Source organism: Myotis myotis, unplaced genomic scaffold, assembly GCF_014108235.1.
Source record: "Myotis myotis isolate mMyoMyo1 unplaced genomic scaffold, mMyoMyo1.p scaffold_m19_p_10, whole genome shotgun sequence".
Classification (NCBI taxonomy): domain Eukaryota; kingdom Metazoa; phylum Chordata; class Mammalia; order Chiroptera; family Vespertilionidae; genus Myotis; species Myotis myotis.
This window is the reverse complement of record NW_023416314.1, coordinates 6,191,503-6,211,412: the sequence shown is the minus strand read 5'-3', so window position 1 is coordinate 6,211,412 and position 19,910 is coordinate 6,191,503. Positions and strand designations below refer to the sequence as shown.

Below are 19,910 nucleotides of genomic sequence, written 5' to 3'. Positions count from 1 at the left end.
CATGTAATATTGGCTATTTATATGTCTTCTCTGGACAAGTATTCAAATCATTTGCCTGTTTTTAAAACTTTTCAATTTGAAGTAGTCACATTTGCTTATTTTTTCTTTGTTTCTCTTGGGATATTTGTCTTTTAATTGTTGAGTTGTAAGTATTCTTTATATATTCCAGATATTAGGTCCTAATCAAATATATGATTTGAAAATATTTTTTCCCATTATTTGGGTTGTCTGCACTTTCTTGGTAGTGTCCTTTGAAGAACAAAAGATTTTAGTATTGATGAAATCCAACTTATCTATTTTTTCCTTTGGGTGCTTTTGCTTTAGGCATTATATCTATTAAACTGTTGCCTAATCCAAGGCCATGAAAATATATACCTATATTTTCTTCTAAGAGCTTTATAGTTTAAATTCTTACATTTGGGTCCTTGATCCATGTTGAGTTCATATGGTGTGAGGTAGAGATCAAATGTCATTCTTTTGTATGTGGATATCCAGTTGCCACCATTTGTTGCAAAGACTGTTCTTTCCCCCATCAAATTGTCCTGGCACCCTTGTGAAAATTCAATTGATCATAACTGTATGGGTTTAGAAGAACTTCTATGCAGATGGACATAGCCAATGGACACAGACAATAGGGGTGTGAAGGCCTGGGTTGGGGGGTGGGGGTGGGCTGGGAGAGGAAGTAGGGAGAAAAGGGGACATATGTAATACTTTCAACTATAGAGAATTTTTTTAAAAAGCAAGAAAAAATTTGGTCTAACCAGGAGGCATAACCACTGGATTCTGAAGAATTGGGGTGTAAGTCCTTTCTCTGTCCATTTTCTAGATCTGTGACCTTGACAAGTTATTTAAATTCCCCAAGTTTCATTTCTTCCTCGTTGAAATGTGGATAATACCACAGTACCTACCATCTGGCAGGGAGAGGGATGTGAAAATTAAGTAAGATGATATAAGTTCAATTCTTAGCACCATCTCTGCTCTTTGCATGTAATAAAATGCATCTGTTTTTAATGTTACTATCAGGGTAAATGCTGTGGCTCTTGGGTTTTTTAATCAATGGATCACTATTTCTTACTATTATTTTCCCTTGACATAAAAGAGACATTGTAACACTCACTAGGTGAAATATAGCCCAATCTGAAAACAAACAAAAAATAATAATAATAAATAAATGTATGGGTTTATTTCTGAGCTCTCAAACTCTATTACATTAATCTATACGTCTATCCTTATGCCAATACCACGCTGTCTTGATTACTATAGCTTTGTAGTAAGTTTTGAAATTGGTAAGTGTGAGTCCTCCAACTTATTTATTGGTGTGTTTTTCAAGATCATTTTGGCTATCCTGGGTCCCTTGTTATAGTTTTCAGTGTATAAGTCTTGCGTGTCTTTGTTAAATTTATTTTAATATCCTCAAGTTTACTGATCTTTTTTTTTTTAACCAGTTCTAACCATCAGAAGAGAAATATGAAAAAACATGTTTTCTGATTTTATTTTTTTAGTAGTTGCCTTGTTCTATGGTGCTATGGATGAAAGTGTCAGGAGCAACATGGGCCAATGCTGTGTCTTTCCAAATGAATAAATAAATCCAGGAGCACAATGTTTTTAGTTGTATACTAGTCACAAAATGAGCTGGGATTGGAGACATGTCCAATTAAGGAGAATTGAAAATGGATGTGCAACATTCCAGAAAAGATGGCTTTTGTGACTGAGTTTCCTACCGGAGGAAGAGTGGAACTTCTAAGTGAGATATGTGATGATTACTCATCCCTAATTTCACTTTGCCAGCACTAAACCTTTCTCGGCAGCTTTCTTCAAGCTACTGAGGTGAATGAGATGCAAAGTAAATTCATGGTCAGTACATTCCCTTTCTTGAGCAAAACTGGAATTGATAAAGGATCATGGTGACAAATTCTAGAAGCCAGTTGACTTTAGGGAGCGGTGAGAGGGGAATTTGCATGTATGACCTCACCCAGAAACTCCAGCCCTGAAGCATATAAATAGGTGAGATCTTACGCAGCTCCAGGCCCAGCAGTTTCCAGACAGATCTCGACCATGGCAGTCCTGGGCTCCACACTGCTGTCCCTGTGCTTTGGCATGCTGCTCATTTCTGCCAGCTCTGCAGATTACCCTGACAGATGCATGTCCTTCAGTACAGTCTCCCCCACCACCGGTCCAGGCATCAAGATCAATTCAAATATCTATGAAAGCAACAGAATCTACACAAGTAAGTAAGAGCCTTTCTCTCTGTCTTTTTTCTCTAAGGGCAGTCTACCAGAATTTCAGAACATAACTCTCCATCTCTGCTCTCAACTACACAAAATATGCATTTTTGACCAGGATGGGAAGTGCGGGCAGAAAGAATGAGAACATGGGAGAGAGTGGGTTGGGTGGGGATGCTTCTGCCTGTTCCCTGTGCCAAGCTGAGCAGCAAGGAGCCATTAAGTTCCAACGCCCAGGTTAACTGGCCCCGGCAAGAGCACACCCATGGCAAGTTCTGACTTAAAGTCGGCATGTTTATTATGGTAAGCGATACAGATTGCATCACAGTTATCTTTTCACATCCATTTGATAAAACAGTGGCCCTGTGGATGACTGTGTACTGCACAACTCCAGGAGGCGCTGTTCTCATTTAGTCCACATGTGAAAAGCCCAGTTCACTAGACAGGGAACGTACTGCTCTCCCACCTTCTCTCTGAGGAGCCTGAAGCTGAGAGTTAAATGACCTGCTCGGGGTCTCACTGCTAGTGGCAGAACTGGCTGTTGAATCTTGTTCTTTTCATTCCTAATCCAATGCTTTTCTTAGAGGTGCCTAGTAATATTTTACAAATATCCCTTTTGGGATCAGCCAAACCTACAAGTCAGGCAAGTGCTGTCTAATTACTTTCATAGCAACATTTAATTTAGTGGCTTACATGTATTAGTTCATGTAGCCCCCATAACCTATTAGGTAGAGGCCACTGTTGTTCCTGTTTTGTAGATGAGGAGACAGAGGTAGAAATGCTAGTGACTTGCTCAGGTCACAGAGCTACTTGAGTGGTGAAGTTGGGACATGAACCTGAGCAGTCAGAGACTCTACCCTAACCACTACACATACGCCTTTCAGTTATAGTAATAAGAACTGATACTTCTTGCTATGCAGTGGGTACTATTCTAAGGGCCAATACTGTTATCTTCCCATTTTATAGATGAGAACTGAGGCAGGTAAGTTAAAGTTTTACCCAAGATCACTAGTAACATAGCTAATATTTGAACCTAAATAACAGCGCAGCTTTGTGCAGCCAGGCTATCCAGCTTCAGAGCCTGTCCTCATCGACCGTGTTCTCCTGCCTCTCTTAGAACTCTAACCACATTTTGAAAGAATACCACGGTCCACAGATTCGGGCGTCAGCAGGAAAAGGACTATAGCCTGCCTTCACACGCCCATGCCAGCTTGTGCTTTTATCTGTTTTTTGCACGGGGACTGTCACCATAAATGCCTCAGTTGTGATAAGGCTCACTGCGTCCTACTCGTTCAGGCAGTGGATCTTGTCCCACAGGGCAGGGAGGACCATCTTGTAATCCAAGATGAAAATAAGGAGGGCACGTGTCTGACCTTGTATGTGGGAAAGGACCTGGGGGGCCAGAGGGACTACTAACTTGAGATAACACATCACAAGGTGAAGGATTTTGCTGTTAAAATGGAAGAAATAGGAACCTACCTTGTGAAGGTTGGGGTGCAGAGGGCCTTCTGAAAGTAGGAAGACAGGAGGAAGAAGAGTCAAAAGGTGATCAGTAAGATGCCTTACAAAGGAAAGGCCCCTTGGAAGGGACCATGCTGGCTGAAAGGGAAATCCCAGCATCCACAGCGGCAGTGGGCAGAGTAGGGGGAAAGGGAAAGGAAAAGGGGTCTCAGGTTCGTTAAATGCCTACCACGTGCAGTGTCCGTCCCCTGCCTCACCTATTTCACCACAGATGTGCTGTAGTTCCGTGACACGCTGACTGACTCACTGTAGGAATGATTTAAGTTGAGTCAAAACCCTGTGCCCTCAAGAGGTGTGAAGTGCCCGATTGCACACCTGGGTTACACCACAGTCTCCGGATTTCCTCGTAGAGTGTCACTGTGAGACAGCTGGTGAGACTGAGTAAATGCCCACACAAGCCAACTTCTTATTATTTTGAATTTGAAATTTTCTAAATTTCAGGGTTTGTGTCAACACTGGTTAGTCATGTACAAATGGCTTGACAGGTTCCAAGACACAGTGGCAGCTCAGGCAGTATCTTAGAACAAGTTCCCTGGGTCTGTCTCCATGTCATTGAAGGAAACCCATAAAGCAGTGACATTTATGTTAAGACTGGACCAGGTCAGCATCTGCCTCCATTTTTTACTTCTGTGGGCAAGAGGGATGTAACCTGCCTGCCTTTATTCCTGCATCTTCAGCTTTAAGGGCACTGACTGTACAACATGGGATGCACAGCTTGCTAAATCAATCAGTTAGAAGTTATTTACTGCCCTCCAGGTGCTCAGCACTGGGCTGGCCAGATACTGACACAGAGGAAACCACCATATGTAATTAAGCCAGAAGGTAATTAAGTTAAAAAAAAAAATAAGTGTTTCAGGTGCGAGAGGGAAAGAAGGGTGAATTGGCCCGGAGGTGGGACATAGCAGGATCTTGGAGAGTAAATGGGAGTGAAATATGTGATGAAAACGAAGTAAGGATTCCACACAGACGGACAGACATGAACAGAGACCAGGAGCAGGCGTGAGTCACATGTGTCTGTGGAACCAGAGGAAGACTGGCTGCCCCACGAGGGGGTGTGCAAATAGCAGGGGGAGCTAGGTTATGAGGTCATGAAAGCTACGTGCTGGGCACTGTACCCAACAGAACAGAAGCAGAATGTTTCGTGCTCTAGAAATAAGGGTGCTTTGATGGTTTTGGAGAAGAGTGCCTCCGGATGGGAGTGTTGTGTGTGGAAGTCTGATCTGGCCACTGCCTGAGTAAATGGCTGAATGTGGAGGAGAAAGTGGAGACCAGAAATCCAAATAATACAGATGCCTAGGAGAGAAGAAAGGAGGATATGAGCCAGAGTGAGAGAGGGAAAGCAGAAGAGAAGACAGAGGCAAGAACATGCCTGAGGGGGAGCCAACAGACTTGACAACCACCTGGATGACACACACCATGGCTTGCCACAGTCCACGTCACCATCACGCACACATCTAGGACAAATGTCAGGTTCTCACTGAGCAAGTAAGGGCCCATAGGGTCTGGCTCCACCCACCTTAATTGGCAATGGCAAAGAAATAGAACAGAGAAGTGCATTGTGTTAAAAAATTGTTTAACACACACTGTGTATTAAAGTCTTTGCACTGTTCTTGTTACTCCTCCCAGGAATATTTCTCTTTTTTTAAATATATTTTTATTGATTTTAGAGAGGAAGAGAGAGGGAGAGAGAGAGAGAGAGAAACATCAATGATAAGAGAGAATCATTGATTGGCTGCCTCCTGCATGCCCCCTACTGGGAATTGAGCCTGCATCCCAGGCATGTGCCCTGATCAGGAATTGAACCATGACCTCCTGGTCATAGGTTGATGCTCAACCACTGAGCCACGCCAGCCGGGCTCCTCCCAGGAACCTTTCAAAATAAAGTGTCATGGTCTCCATATAATAAGGATAATGTCATTATCTCCAGACCTAGAACCGGGCTTGTGCAAAGTTGGAATTCAACAATTATTTATGGAGTGAATAATGAAGAATAAGGGAACTGAGTCTCAGAGGTGAAATGACTTGTTAGAGCTGGAATTCAGAACCAGCACGGTCGCATCCTATTGTGCTACCTGACCCATTTTCTTTGGTTTGTGAAGGAGAAGTCCTTGAAGGAATTCCTGATGTCTGAAAGGGCCCTGAAGAACACCTTAGCGTTGAGGAATTCATTCAGAAGGGACCTTCTAAAGGAGGAAATGAACCCACCGAAATGTTCTCTTAAAATTTGCTTCCCATTACACATCAGAATGCTGGAATTAACAGTGTCAGTGGGGTCTCCTGTGAATGCATGCTAAGCTAGGTCATAAGAGATTCACTGGAGTGGAGGTTAGGGACTCTGAAGGGTCGTGTAACAGGTGCCTGGATTAGAGCCCCAGGGGCTCAGAGGCCCCTCCCCCACCCTCATCCACAGACACCGAGAGCTTCGGCATGTCTAAGACTAGGAAGTGGGCTCTGCTCTGATTTGGAATAACATTCCCGATTTTCCGGGAACACTTCCTGGGGGCCCACGTGACCCTGTCACATGCACCAACCCTGCTCTGCCCACATCCCACTCCCCTGAAAGAAGGACAGAGCATCTTTATCCCTCATCTGACAGATGAGAACCAGGCTCCAGAAGTTAGGAGCCCGCCTCGAATCTCGCCCCTGGGAGGTAGCAAAACTCTCCTTTTGTCTAGCTTTTGGCCATGGAAAATTTAGAAAACACAAATAAAATCATCTGTAATCCCACTACCCAGAAATGACCACAGTTAATATCTCGATGGCTTTCCTTCCAGATGTTTTTCAACTTCTTTAACAAAAATATACATGTACATGCTAGTTGTAACTTTCTTTTTTCACAGTTAATTTTGATTTCATGACCCTCATCCCCTGTCTTACTACATAGATGGCTGATTGTCTCCTTATCATTTCTTCTCAGTATCAGTGCCTGTGGACAGCAGCACCAACTCAGTGGTCCTTCGAGCGATGGACACAAACAACAACAACTCAATAGGCCTCTGGCAAAGAGCAGACTGGTATTGCAACAGCAGCGTCCTCTATCAGCGTCTGGACACACGTGAAGGTTTCTTCAAGGCCAACTGGCAATCTCCTCGTTTCACGAACATTACAGTGGTGATACAGTAAGAACCTACCTATATATGATTTGCTTGGGCTTTTACAGTTGCATGTTAGGTTTATGCAGTTTTACACTGATCTTGAACGACACAAAATACAATACAGAGATGATGTGGGGAAGTCAGTACTTGCACTCCTTTTCTGCCTTACCGTTCTTTGTCCTACTTTTATCTATAGTTCACACACACGCCAGTGCTCAACATAAATGGAAACCTGGTAGTAAAGAAAACCAGAGCTGGACAGTGGTTAAAGCAAAATGAATGAATGAATGAATGAATGAATACACAATACATATATAAATAAAGTAAAGATTTTATTCAGGACTACTGCAATAGGAGAAAAGAGACCTCAGTACAGAACCAGGCTCAATTCTGAATACAACATGAGCAAGTGGAAATTTATAGCAGAGAGGGGTCAGTGGATGGAAAGTTCCTGAGAGGAAACATCAAGGCCTATAGGGGGATTCTGGCTAAACTGGCCTAACAGGATTGTTGCTGAGGGCAAGCCCAGGTGAGCAGATATCATGTGGGGATGGCAGCAAATGAGGAACTCAATCAGACATTGAGGGTTATCAGATATCCAGGTAAGAGGTTCTTGCTAAACAGACTTAGCAGCCTTCTTGATAAAGCTGGATTTTACAAGTCAGTGCAGAGATGGGCCGGGAGGAGGCGCTGGAGCCTGAGTGAAGGAAGGCAAGCCGAGAATCTTTGTCACTGGCACCCTGTTTGCTTCAGATTCTCTATACTCAAACTGGAGGGTCATTTTTCAAAACACAGATTCATTTTAGAAATGGCCTCTAACAGAAAGTGTGCTGCTTGTGTAATAACTCGCCTCCTAGTGTCACACCGAATGCGCACAGGCTCCTTCGGAGGTGCGTTAACAAAAACCTTCCTCGCAGCCAGGGATGGCTGCCAAGCTCACCTCAGAAACCCAGTGCTGAGAGTCCTTGCGGTCCTGGACACGTTCTGGGCTGAAAGGACAAGGCTGTCCAGGAGGTCCTGTCCAGTGTGAACAGCCACCGAGGCTCCATGGGCATGGTGGTGAGGACGCTACCACGCCATCCCACCTCACCTGCCACCATCTCACCTCACCGCCATCCCACCACACCTCACCGCCATCCCTCCTCACCTCACCGCCATCCCTCCTCACCTCACCGCCATCCCTCCTCACCGCCATCCCAACTCACCTCACCGCCATCCCACCTCACCTCACCGCCATCCCTCCTCACCTCACCGCCATCCCTCCTCACCTCACCGCCATCCCTCCTCACCTCACCGCTATCCCAACTCACCTCACCGCCATCCCACCTCACCGCCATCCCTCCTCACCTCACCGCCATCCCACCTCACCGCCATCCCTCCTCACCTCACCGCCATCCCACCTCACCGCCATCCCTCCTCACCTCACCGCCATCCCACCTCACCGCCATCCCTCCTCACCTCACCGCCATCCCACCTCACCGCCATCCCTCCTCACCTCACCGCCATCCCACCTCACCTCACCGCCATCCCACCTCACCTCACCGCCATCCCACCTCACCTCACCGCCATCCCTCCTCACCTCACCGCCATCCCACCTCACCTCACCGCCATCCCTCCTCACCTCACCGCCATCCCACCTCACCTCACCGCCATCCCACCTCACGTGCCACCATCCCACCTCACCTGCCACCATCCCACCTCACCGCCATCCCACCTCACCTCACCGCCATCCCACCTCACCTCACCGCCATCCCACCTCACCGCCATCCCACCTCACCGCCATCCCACCTCACCGCCATCCCACCTCACCTGCCACCATCCCACCTCACCGCCATCCCACCTCACCTGCCACCACCTCACCTCACCGCCATCCCACCTCACCTGCCACCATCCCACCTCACCGCCATCCCACCTCACCTCACCTGCCCTTGGACCTCGCTGGCTCCCACAGAGCTACTTGCAGGAGAAGAATCCTGAAGGAGCTCCGACAATCCAGCCTTGCCTGAGTGCTGTCCCTTAGAGGCCAGGCCAGGCTAATTAAGAAAATGGTCCCTCCATCTCTCCTTGTTAAAGCCTCCGCACTCCACGCAACAACAGATAAAAGACAAAGCAGTGACACTCTGCAATAGAAGCAGCACATTCCCGCCGACAGTGCGGTCTCCAGACCTTCCTGACTCGGGCGGCTGGGATGCACTGGCTTTGCTGCTTGTTGGCAAGGTACACACACGGCCTCGATCAGCAAAGTGGATAAAGAGAGGGGAGCAGCACAGCTCTGTGAGGGGTCCCCTGTGCTGGGCAGGGCACAGAAGCGAAGGGAAGAGGTCCCTGGCCAGGAGCTTTGCTTACAGTAAGGTTTGGTGAGGCAAGGCCTGTACAGAAGTGATTACTGAGGTTAAACATCACTTGCTCAAGAAAGCGTCCCTAAGCTCCCGGATAAGTTCCAGAGCCGTTTCCACTCTCTCAACTTCCACTACTTTGTCAGTGCACATGTCACCACTGTGATCAATTACTTAATTTGTTAGTTGATTATTCATTTAAAATCTGTCTCTCTGAAGGGACTTTAAGCACCACAAGGGTAAGACCATGCCTAAAACTGATTCACTACTGCCCCTCAGCACCATGCACAGTGATTGGCATGTTGTACACTCTCGTTAATTAACTGTCGAATGTGTGAACAAGAGGCTGATATAATAATGGACCCACTAATAGAAGAACAACAGACCAAGCTCTACAGATCATTTCATGAACATTAAGCACCTACTATGTATCAATCATTGTTGACGACAGAACCTGCTCTCAAAGAGCTGGCCCTCTAGTCGGGGGAGAGGCTCACAGCAGGACAATGCACAGAGGGCCCGTCCCTCTGATGCAGATCTGTCTGGGTTAAGGGTAACAGGGAAAACAGCTTCATAGAGTTGCTGCTACATCTGTGGGCAGACATGGTCTGGATGGACATCACAGGCAGAAGGACTGGCTTGAACAAAGACTAAAGGTTATACCAGCCTATGGGGAGTTTAGGGGGGTGAAGTTGGTTGGGTTGGGGGGGTGGGTAGACATGATCTTCTCTGAAGCAAGAACATGGATCTTAGTTAAGACAATACAGAGGCCCTGGCCAAGTAGCTCAGCTAGTTAGAACGTCATCCGGATAGGACAAGGTCAGGCCACATACAGAAGGCAACCAATGACTGCATGGATAGGTGGAGCAAGAAGTCGATGTTTCTATCACTCTCAAATCAATCAATCAATCAATAAATTTTTAATTAAAAGAAAAAAAGACAATACAGAGCAGACCAGTATTCAATGATCTGTAGGGAAAGTAAGCACAAAAGGAATTAAGAGGTTGGGGTCATCTGGGAAGGCAGAAATGTGAGCTGAACTTTGGACTCCACGGCTGAGGTCCTCACCATTATCTTTCATTGATTTGCCCTCCACAGAGCCTTTGTTATCAATGTCAACAGAGTGGCCACCCTTTCTTCTCTGAAACTGGAAAACCAAGGTAAGTTCCTTTGCAGCCCCTTTACATATCTGGCAGTGAACACAGTCAGCATGAAAGTTACTTTGTGGGGCCCTGGAAAAGTCTTCTAGTCGTGTGTTACCCAGATATCAGTTGAGCCTTCTAGTACCTAGATACCCACATAAGATTGGCTCAACCCTTTTTCCTCTGCCCCATAGAAAACAAAAGCCATCCCCAAGATTTCTGCCAATTCCTAGGGGCCTTATGTTCTCAGAGTCACCTGTGACTGCAGAATCCTGCTTCCTCGGGACCCATTCCTGTTCAGCATCACGTAGACACTGCTTAGTCAGCCCCTTCCTTAGTTTCCACCAAGACTTCCCACTCACATAAAACCTTCACAGTACTACAGGCTTTATAGGAATGAGGGGGCAGATGTGCACAAAAACAGGTTGACAGCATCAGAATAACAAACATTCATTCATTCTCAGAATGGCCTTGGCCACCACCACTACCACCAGGAATTTCCACTGCCCGTCCACAGGGTGTGATCCTCAACCTCAAACCATCCTGAGGCTTTTCGCCCTCCTTCCCCCTCTCTGTCCCCTGCGATCTCTCACTCCCCGTTAGGGAGCTAAAATAAATTCAAGAAATTGAGGTTCAGAAAGTAAATGGAAAAACCAGGGCTCAAATCCCACCTCCTACTTTTTACACTTTTCTTAGACTTACATCAAAACTATAAAGACAATCCCTTTTTTAAATGAAGCTTTTAAATACAAGGTTCAACTAAAAACAAGGACCATCAGCCTCTCTAGTGTCCAGATAACTAGTCTTCCTCAGGATCCCCCTGCTGGTTACTCACCCGTCATATGCTGCAAATGCGGTCAAAGGGATATCCATTTTCAAAACAAATTTTGATGTGATTATGCCTAACAAACTACTATATGAAAGCCTGACCTGTTGCCTTGGTGGTTTCCCCTCTGTGAGAAGACTGGGTGTTATTTTCTTCCTCGAGGACATTTTTGAGATGAGTATGAGTGTAAATGCTAAGAAGGAGAAAGAAAAAAGTGTGTTTCTAGTCAGGACTCCTTACCTCCACACTAATAAAACCCAGTTAAAAAAAATAAAAATAAAGTGGTTGTGTCAGACTTTCTGGCTCAGTGAGATGCTAGAGAAACATGCGCCCTGGGTAAATACTAAGTGAGATAAGACAAGGCCACAGACTCACAGGCCCCTCCAGGTAGCAGAAGAATGCATGGGCCTAAGCAAGTCACTGGACATGTCCCGTCTTCTTCTTTATTGTTTTAATGTATTTTTATTGATTTCAGAGAGGAAGGGAGAGGGAGAGAGAGAGAGAGAAACATCAATGATGAGAGAGAGTCATTGATTGTCTGACTCCTGCATGCCCTTCACTGGGGAATCAAGCCCACAACCAAGCATGCGCCCTGACTAGGAATCAAACCATGACCTCTACGACTGAGCAGCACAGGTCGGGCTGTCCCTTCTTCTCTATAGTCCCCTCTGTGGTCCACTCAGGCCTTTGCAGGTATCATTGCCAAACTCTAGTTTTTCCAAGATCAGACATCCCGTTCACCCCACCCTATCCCTATCCCTACCCCACCCCCAGGGCTACAGGCCTGGCTTTTTCTGCTTCTCAGCAAGGCAACCTCAGAGAACCAGTGTGTGGTCAGATCCCTGCACAGGGAATGGCCGGTGCCTCAGCAACCACAGAAAGAAGTTCAGGGGTTTGGACAGCACTTCTTTCCATTTACTTAAAGCAGGAGTAGCCATCCGCAGGTCTGATGGTAACTAGTTCTTACAAGCTTTACATGCAACCTTTGAAATTAGCAACAAAAAATAAAATTGTGCCATTCTGGGTCATATTTGCACTGATGTATCTAATACAATATTAAGGACGCTTGAGGACCAACAACCTACCCACAACAAATTCAGCAGTTATGTAAGTTCCATCCCCTGGGGCAGTGGTCGGCAAACCGTGGCTTGCGAGCCACATGCGGCTCTTTGGCCCCTTGAGTGTGGCTCTTCCACAAAATACCGACTTTTGCGCATGGGCCACGAAGTTTCAATCGCACTGTACGTGCACGCCCACACGCGGTATTTTGTGGAAGAGTCACACTCAGGGGGCCAAAGAGCCGCATGTGGCTCGCGAGCCACAGTTTGCCGACCACGGCCCTGGGGGACTACGTAGACCTTAGAGGTAGATAGTGTGCATTCTGTACACCATAGCTTTCCCTTCCGCTATATACACTTGGCCCTTGAGACATGCTGATTGAATTCTGCTCATGAACTCTGCTCCAGCGTCGCATCAGATTAGCCTCATTTTCCAACGTAGGTTCTGATGCCCTTTTTTTCCCCAGCAATGATCACAGCATCACCCTCCATGACCTCCATGACCTCTATGACCTCCATGACCTCCATGACCAGGTCGACCACAACCCGAAGCCCAACGACAAACCGATTCCCAACCACAGCCAAAACCGCAACCTCAGCTGTAACCACAACCAAAAGCTTCGCCAACAGCGTCTTCCTCAGCCCCATCGCAGATGCCATCCAGATCCTGCTCGTCTTCCTCACCAGCAAACTCCTCTTCTAAAAGCTGTTCCTGCCTCTGCTACATCCTCCTGCGTTCAGTTCCAAGCCAGGGCTCCGTCATGTGTGTGAATGAAGGCCTCGTTCTCAAATGTACAGCTCTCCTGCCACTGCTTTGGACCAAAGAGGAGACTTGGTTGAGAGTAGCCAGTTCACTCACTGGTGGAGTTGGGGCACTCAGATGTTCAACTAAATCTTTCAGGCTTTTTGTAACTACTTAGAGCTGGTCTGGGAGTAACATGGAATTCTGGCTGTAGGTTTAACATGGTGACAGCCAACTCCATCGCCAGTCTAAACTTTTGTTCATTGCCAAATGATTCCCCCAAGTCTCTGTGGGAAGAATCTTTCCTCACTTTCAAGATGATCTTCGATTTCTGACCAAACCCACCCAGATAACAGAGTGTGTTGACTCATGTGACTCCACGGGAAAGGAGAAACAACCCTCATTCTGCTGGCAACACCAGTAGCATTAGAAGGGCAAGGAAACAGGAATGTACCATGTCTGAGCAGCCAAAAATAGGGACAGATTATGGGATAAAGGCATTATTTTCTGTCATACCAAAAAAACTATATTCCAAACAAGAACAATGTGTTAAATTCAAATTCTTTAATAAGTGATTATCTTGAAATACAGAAAATGTTATCTAATTTTATTCATTTGTGCAAGCATTAAAAAATTAATAAAGTGATGGGAGTATGTATGTTTTCAAGGCCAGATCTACGGGTAAAATTTTCTCAATTTTAATATTCCTCAAGTGCAAACTGGTCATTTTTCCCCTAACAGTGCTGTCCACTAGGAGAAATGGGCAAAATACTTATAATATTCACAATACAATGTGAAGCCAAAAGAAAGCATGGGATTTCCAGTAACAGCCAACAAAGTTTTCTTTCAGTGATTATGTTGAGTTCCAGAATGCCAGCATCTAGTGACCGGCCTTTCTCAAGAACAGTTCCTTTCAATTCCTCCTTTTCCCCTGTGAACAGGCCATACTTTCCTATTTCGTCGGTCTTTTATATTTTTGAAAACTGGCCAAGACCGGTTTGGCTCAGTGGATAGAGCGTCGGCCTGCAGACTGAAAGGTCCCAGGTTCGATTCCGGTCAAGGGCATGTACCTGGGTTGCGGGCACATCCCCAGTGGGAGATGTGCAGGAGGCGGCTGATCGATGTTTCTCTCTCATCGATGTTTCTAACTCTCTATCTCTCTCCCTTCCTCTCTGTAAAAAATCAATAAAATATATTTTAAAAAAAAAAAAAAAAAAGAAAACTGGACGTTTTGAATATTATAACGCAGTGACTCTGGAATCAGATTCTCCCTTCTCCCCATGGTTGCTGCTTGTTGAGTCATCTATCTGTTCCGTGGCTTTTCCAAACGACTTCTGCCAAGACTGCCTTCTCGTGGGGTCACCAGTCTCTCTCCTGCTGTCACAGCAGTCAGTGACCTGGCGGATTTTAAGTGTCAAATTTGACAGCCTTTCTTCAGTAAGCATTCCCCAGAAGATGTGAGGTTTGTTTTTTGGTGTGTTTGTTTGTGTGGTTTTTTTTTTTTTTTAATTAAATTCTAGATATTAACAGCAGCGAGTCCTGAGCCTGCGGGCTAGGAACAAGTTTCATATTTAACTTTCACGGCCCAACCTGGCCCCCATCCCAGTTTCAGTGTGGAAGGTGTGACAAATATCCAGGAAAGATACTCTCTGAAGCTGGGAAACTTTTAGACTCAAAGAAACCTGGGTGAATTCAGAGGAGCTGAGCGAGGGGGCTGGCCCAGCAGGCAGGACACCTGTAAAGTCCACTTCTGCTGCGAGTAGAAAGGGAACCTTTAACAAGTGGCACCACAGTCTCCCACCTTGGTTTTCTTATCTGTAGGGAGAGGTACGTACAGGTCTCAGTTTTTATTTCTCTGTCATAGCCAGACGCCGTTGGTAAGGTAGTCAGAGGCGGTAAGAAGGCGTGATCTTACGCCATATCTGACTGACTGACAGAGGCTGCCGGGAGCACTGTTGAGGAGGATTCTGGAGCGAAATCCAGGCTCAGAAATAGAGTGTTGTGCTCAACAAGTGATCTCCTCCGCGGGCTCAGGAGACAGGAATTAAAGCAGCACAGCCAACAGATGGCTGGCCTTCCTGGTCTCTCCTTGAGCAGCTGGGATAGAGGAATAAGAGGAAGGGCTCCAGAAGTCCACACGTTCTCACTCTCGGGAATAGCTAATCCTGATCCTCATCTTTGTAATTAACCTCCCGATCCAGATAGGAAGCTGTGATGCACCAACGGGAAAAGAATACACACAAGCAACTGCAAGGAAACCCACAGGCTCACCTCACGCACAGTAAAAAGAGATGAACAATAGGTGGACTGTTCATCACTCCCACACTCACTTGCCCAACCTTGTTCTTCTACTTTTCTTGCTTGTAGCATCATGCTCTGTAAATTCAGTGCATTTTCATTCTGTGATAGAAACAGCGACTGCCTGCCCCGCATAACGCACTTTGAGAAAGTAGGAAAGAAAATTGATGCCTTGCGAATCCCATGACCTCAAAGACCTTCACAGAAAGAGTCCCAGCCTGGTCAATGGCCAACTGTAACACCAGCCATTCAGAAGAGGCAGAAAATTTAGACAGTATGTATATTGTCTGCCAACACCCACTTTACTCTGTAAAGTAGATGTTGAAAATATTAATAATGAAGTAAAGCTTTATCATTTCATAAGAGCATTAGTTAGGCAATTGTCTTAAAGCATAAACTCAAGTTAGACTGCCTGGGGTTCAATTTCATTTGATTTTGTCTCTTACTGGTTGTGGGACCTGACACCAGTTGCTTAACTTCCATGTACCTTGGTTTCCTTGTCTATAAAATAGGGAGAAAGACAGTAGGCGCCTCATATGTTATTGTGTTGACATTAAATCAGTTGCTATATGTAAAGTACTTAGAACAACACCTGGCACAAAGTAAACACTATATAACTACTTAATGACTAAAAAACTATCACAAATGATACATTGATATATAAGAAAGCCAAGTATCTTTTTTTTTAATAATTTTTAATTTTTCAATTGCAGTTAACATACAATATTAGTTTAAGGTGTACAACCCAGTGCTTAAACATTTATATAACTTATGAAGTGATTGCACCAATAAATCTACTACCCATTCTGATACCATAGTTATTATATTATCAACTAGAGGCCCGGTGCATGAAATTTGTGCATGGGCGGCAGGGGGGCTGGGTCCCCTCAGCCCAGCCTGCACCCTCTCCAATCCAGGACCCCTCGGGGGATGTCCGACTGCCGGTTTAGGCCCGATCCCTGGCCTAAACCGGCAGTCGGACATCCCTCTCACAATCCTGGACCACTGGATCCTAATCGCTCACCTGCCTGCCTGCCTGGTCACCCCTAACTGCCCCCCACTGCCAGCCAGGTCGTCCCCAACTGCTTCCTCTCTGCCGGCCTGGTCGCTCCTAACTGCTCCCCCCCCCCACCCCGCCAGCCTGGTCACCCTTTACTGCCCCCCTGCTGGTCTGGTTGCCCTCAACTGCCCCCCCCCACTGACCTGGTCGCCCTCAACTGCCCCCCCATGGGCCTAGTTGCCCCTCACTGCCCCCCGACAGCCTAATCACCCCCAACTGCCCCCCCCCCCGTCAGCCTGGTTGCCCCCAACTGCACCACCCCTGCTGGCCTGGTCGCCCCCTACTGCCCCTCCTGCCAATCAGGTTGCCCCCAACTGCCCCCCTCTGCCAGCCTGGTCACCCCTAACTGGCCCCCCTCTGGCCTGGTCACCCCCAACTGCCCCCCCTCTGGCCTGGTCACCCCCAACTGTCTCCCTACCCCTCACGGCCCCCCCACTGGCCAGGTCGCCCCACGCAGCCTGCTTGTCCAGTCATTGGGTCGTCCCTCACTAACCCCCCTGCCAGCCTGGTTGTAGGCAGCCATCTTGTGAGGGCATGAGGGTTAATTTGCATATTACCTATTTATTATATAGGATGATTATATTTCCTATGCTGTACTTTATATCCCCATGACTATTCTATACCTACCAATTTGTACTTCTCAATTCCTTAACCTTTTTCACTGATCCCAACCCCCAAAATGTTTTCCATATCTATGAGTCTGTTTTTGTTCTGCTTGTTTGGTTTTTATTTTTATTTTATTTTTATTTTTGCTTGTTTGTTTTTTAGATTCCACATATAAGTGAAATCATCTGGCATTTGTCTTTCTCTGACTTATTTCACTTAGCATAATACCCTCTAGGTCAGTGGTTCTCAACCTTCCTAATGCCACGACCCTTAAGTACAGTTCCTCATGTTGCGGTGACCCCCAACCATAAAATTATTTTCGTTGCTACTTCATAACTGTAATTTTCCTACTGTTATGAATCGTAATGTAAATATCTGATATGCAGGATGTATTTAGGTGAACCCTATGAAAGGGTCGTTCGACCCCCAAAGAGTCGCGACTCACAGTTGAGAACTGCTGCTCTAGGTCTATCCACGTTGTTGCAGATTGGCAAGATTTCACTTTTTTATGGCTGAATCGTATTTCATTGTATATATGCACCACTTCTTTATCCACTCATTTATTGTTGGCCACTCACATTGCTTCCATATCTTGGTTATAGTAAGTAATGTTGCAATAAATATATGGATGTGTATGTCTTTTCAATTTAGCGTTTTGAGTTTCTTTGGGTAAATAACCAGAATTGGAGTTGCCGGGTCCTTCTTTATCTCTTGTTATAGCCTTTGTTTCAAAATCTGTTTTGTCTGGTATAAGTATTACTACCCCATCTTTTTATTTTGTTTTGTTTTCATTTTCATGAAATACCTTTTTTCATCCCTTTACTTTCAATTTGTGTGTCTTTTTATCTGAATTGAGTCTCTTGTAGACATATATAAGGGTCTTAATTTGTTATCCATTCAGTCACCATGTCTTTTGATTGGAGCATTTAATCCACTTGCCTTTAAAGAAATTGTTGATAAATATGTATTTATTGGCATTTTATTATTCATATTTTTTATTTTTTATTCTTCTTCTAAAAGAAGACCCTTTTAGCACTTCTGGTGGTAATGAACTTTTTTAGATTTTCCTTGTCTGGGAACCTCCTTATATGTCCTATAACTTTGCTGGGTAGAGTAATCTTGGTTGTAGGTTTTTAATTTTCATCACTTTGAATATTTCATGCCACACCCTTCTGGTCTGCAAAGTTTCTGCTGAGAAATCAGCTGACAGTCTTATGGGAGCTTCCTGCTAGGTAACTAACTGCTTTTCTCTGGCTGCTTTTAAGATTCTCTGTTTGTCTTTAATCTAAAGTTCTATTGTTATAAGCCACCCAGTTTATGGTAAGTTGTTACAGCAGCCCTAGGAAACTTCAAACTCTTTAGATAATTTGAGAGCATACTGGGGTAGAACCGATTTTCTTCAGCAAGTTGACTATCATATCTTGGTCCTAACATTGTCTTCAGAGGTAAGAATCTTCCTGCCACAGTTGCACCATCGCGGGGGGGATCTTGTTGTGAGCCATGACTCAGAGCCAAGTGAGCCTCTTTGCACGGAACTGCGTGGCCTCCAAACCCTGGCCGAGGTCCGGATTCAAGCTGCCACCGGGATAACGTAAGTGGCTGTGCACCACTTTCATTATATCCAAGTATCTTTTTAAGTCTAGTTGTGTGTCTTTTTAAATATGATTTTAGAGAGGAAGGGAGAGGGGTAGAGAGATAGAAACATCCATGAGAGAGAAACATGAATCATCGCCTCCTGCATGGCCCCCCACTGGGGATCTAGCCAGCAACCCAGGTATGTGTTCTGATCAGGAATCGAACCAGTGACCTCTTGCTTCATGGATCAATGCTCAACCACTGAGCCACACCAGCCGAGCAAGAAAGCTAAGTATTATAATAATATAAATATGTGCAAATAAAATGGTGTCTATAACAAGGACTGAAATTACGCATTTTAACTGTTATAAATGGCTGATGTCTGGCTTTTCACAATCTCCCTCCAGCCCTGCCTTCCCCTCTACCCTTCAAGCTTCTAAGTAGAAGGTACTCTAGCCTTTAGTGTCAGCTCCTATGCTCTCTTTTCCTAGAGAATCTAAATAATGGATAAAAGTCTTAAATTATTCTACAAAATAGTTGAATCAGGAAAGTGAAAATTAGAATTATTTTACTTCTGATTGCTGGACTGTATGTATGTCTTTGAATGGGCTCAGCAGTGAATCTAGGATTCTAGGACATATGGACTGCCCCTACCCTGCTTTTATGTAAGTTACATCCATATAAATAGGTAGAATGAAGTTAAATATATATACCTGATATGCGGGAAATAATTTAACATATGCCAAAACATCTGCATGTTTGTCTATGCATACATATATTTAACAATAATTTTAGACCAGCTGCTTGAATCCAACAAACTCAAAAAGCCATTGGCTAAAATAACTAAATATGAAGACAAAGCACATTTAAAGAGCTTGGGAAATTTTTGAAATCATTATTTTAATTGGTGAACATGGTTTTCTTTTTAAGCCAAACAGACATAGGTTCAAATCCCAGCTCTTCCACTTACTGAGTGACTCTGAACAATACAAGCCCAGATTGCTGATTGGTGAACCAGAGCTAACTCCTGCCTTAAGAACATGGTGACTAAGACACCAGACATGTAGTCGCTAGCATGATATTCATTCACAAGCCAATAAATGCCGAAAAAACAGAAGTTAGTTAATTGCACAGACATCAACACAGTCTCAAATGTGGGTGGAATGTTATACCCCACAATCTGGTTAGGGTGCATTTTTTTTCCTCTTCTATATACAGTTCTCCCCTCAGGAATGGAGCCTTGGCTTTCCCCCTAGTGCTTTGGGAATTATTGAGGATTAGTACAGCAACAAATTTGGCCCTTGTTTGCTGAAAAACACATGTTGCCTCAGTATTGCCACAAATCTGCCAGTTCTACGTGGACCCTGTTCTCAGAGGCCAAACAGGTGGCATGACAAAAAGCATTCTCTGCAAGACCAGCTGAGCCCTC

General features: G+C 45.3%; 1 protein-coding gene and 2 long non-coding RNA genes across 5 annotated transcripts in view; 2 read left to right on the top strand and 1 right to left on the bottom strand.

Moving 5' to 3' along the window:
* LOC118664364 overlaps window positions 1–4,108 on the bottom strand; it is a 37,274-nt gene extending 33,166 nt beyond the window's left edge. For all 3 annotated transcript variants that reach the window (XR_004970306.1, XR_004970305.1, XR_004970308.1), the window contains exon 1: window positions 3,702–4,108. This is a non-coding gene — a long non-coding RNA (uncharacterized LOC118664364). The remainder of the gene's footprint in view (window positions 1–3,701) is intronic.
* Window positions 2,011–13,614, top strand: PLET1 (placenta expressed transcript 1). The gene is made up of 4 exons (XM_036324383.1): window positions 2,011–2,227; window positions 6,661–6,862; window positions 10,273–10,334; window positions 12,668–13,614. The coding sequence occupies exons 1-4, from the start codon at window positions 2,056–2,058 to the stop codon at window positions 12,901–12,903; spliced, it is 672 nt and encodes a 223-aa protein (XP_036180276.1). The 5' UTR covers window positions 2,011–2,055; the 3' UTR covers window positions 12,904–13,614.
* Window positions 13,615–14,159: 545 nt separating this feature from the next.
* On the top strand, window positions 14,160–16,050 carry LOC118664363. The gene is made up of 2 exons (XR_004970304.1): window positions 14,160–14,404; window positions 15,144–16,050. It is a non-coding gene; the product is annotated as an uncharacterized LOC118664363 (long non-coding RNA).
* The last annotated feature ends 3,860 nt before the right edge of the window (window positions 16,051–19,910 follow it).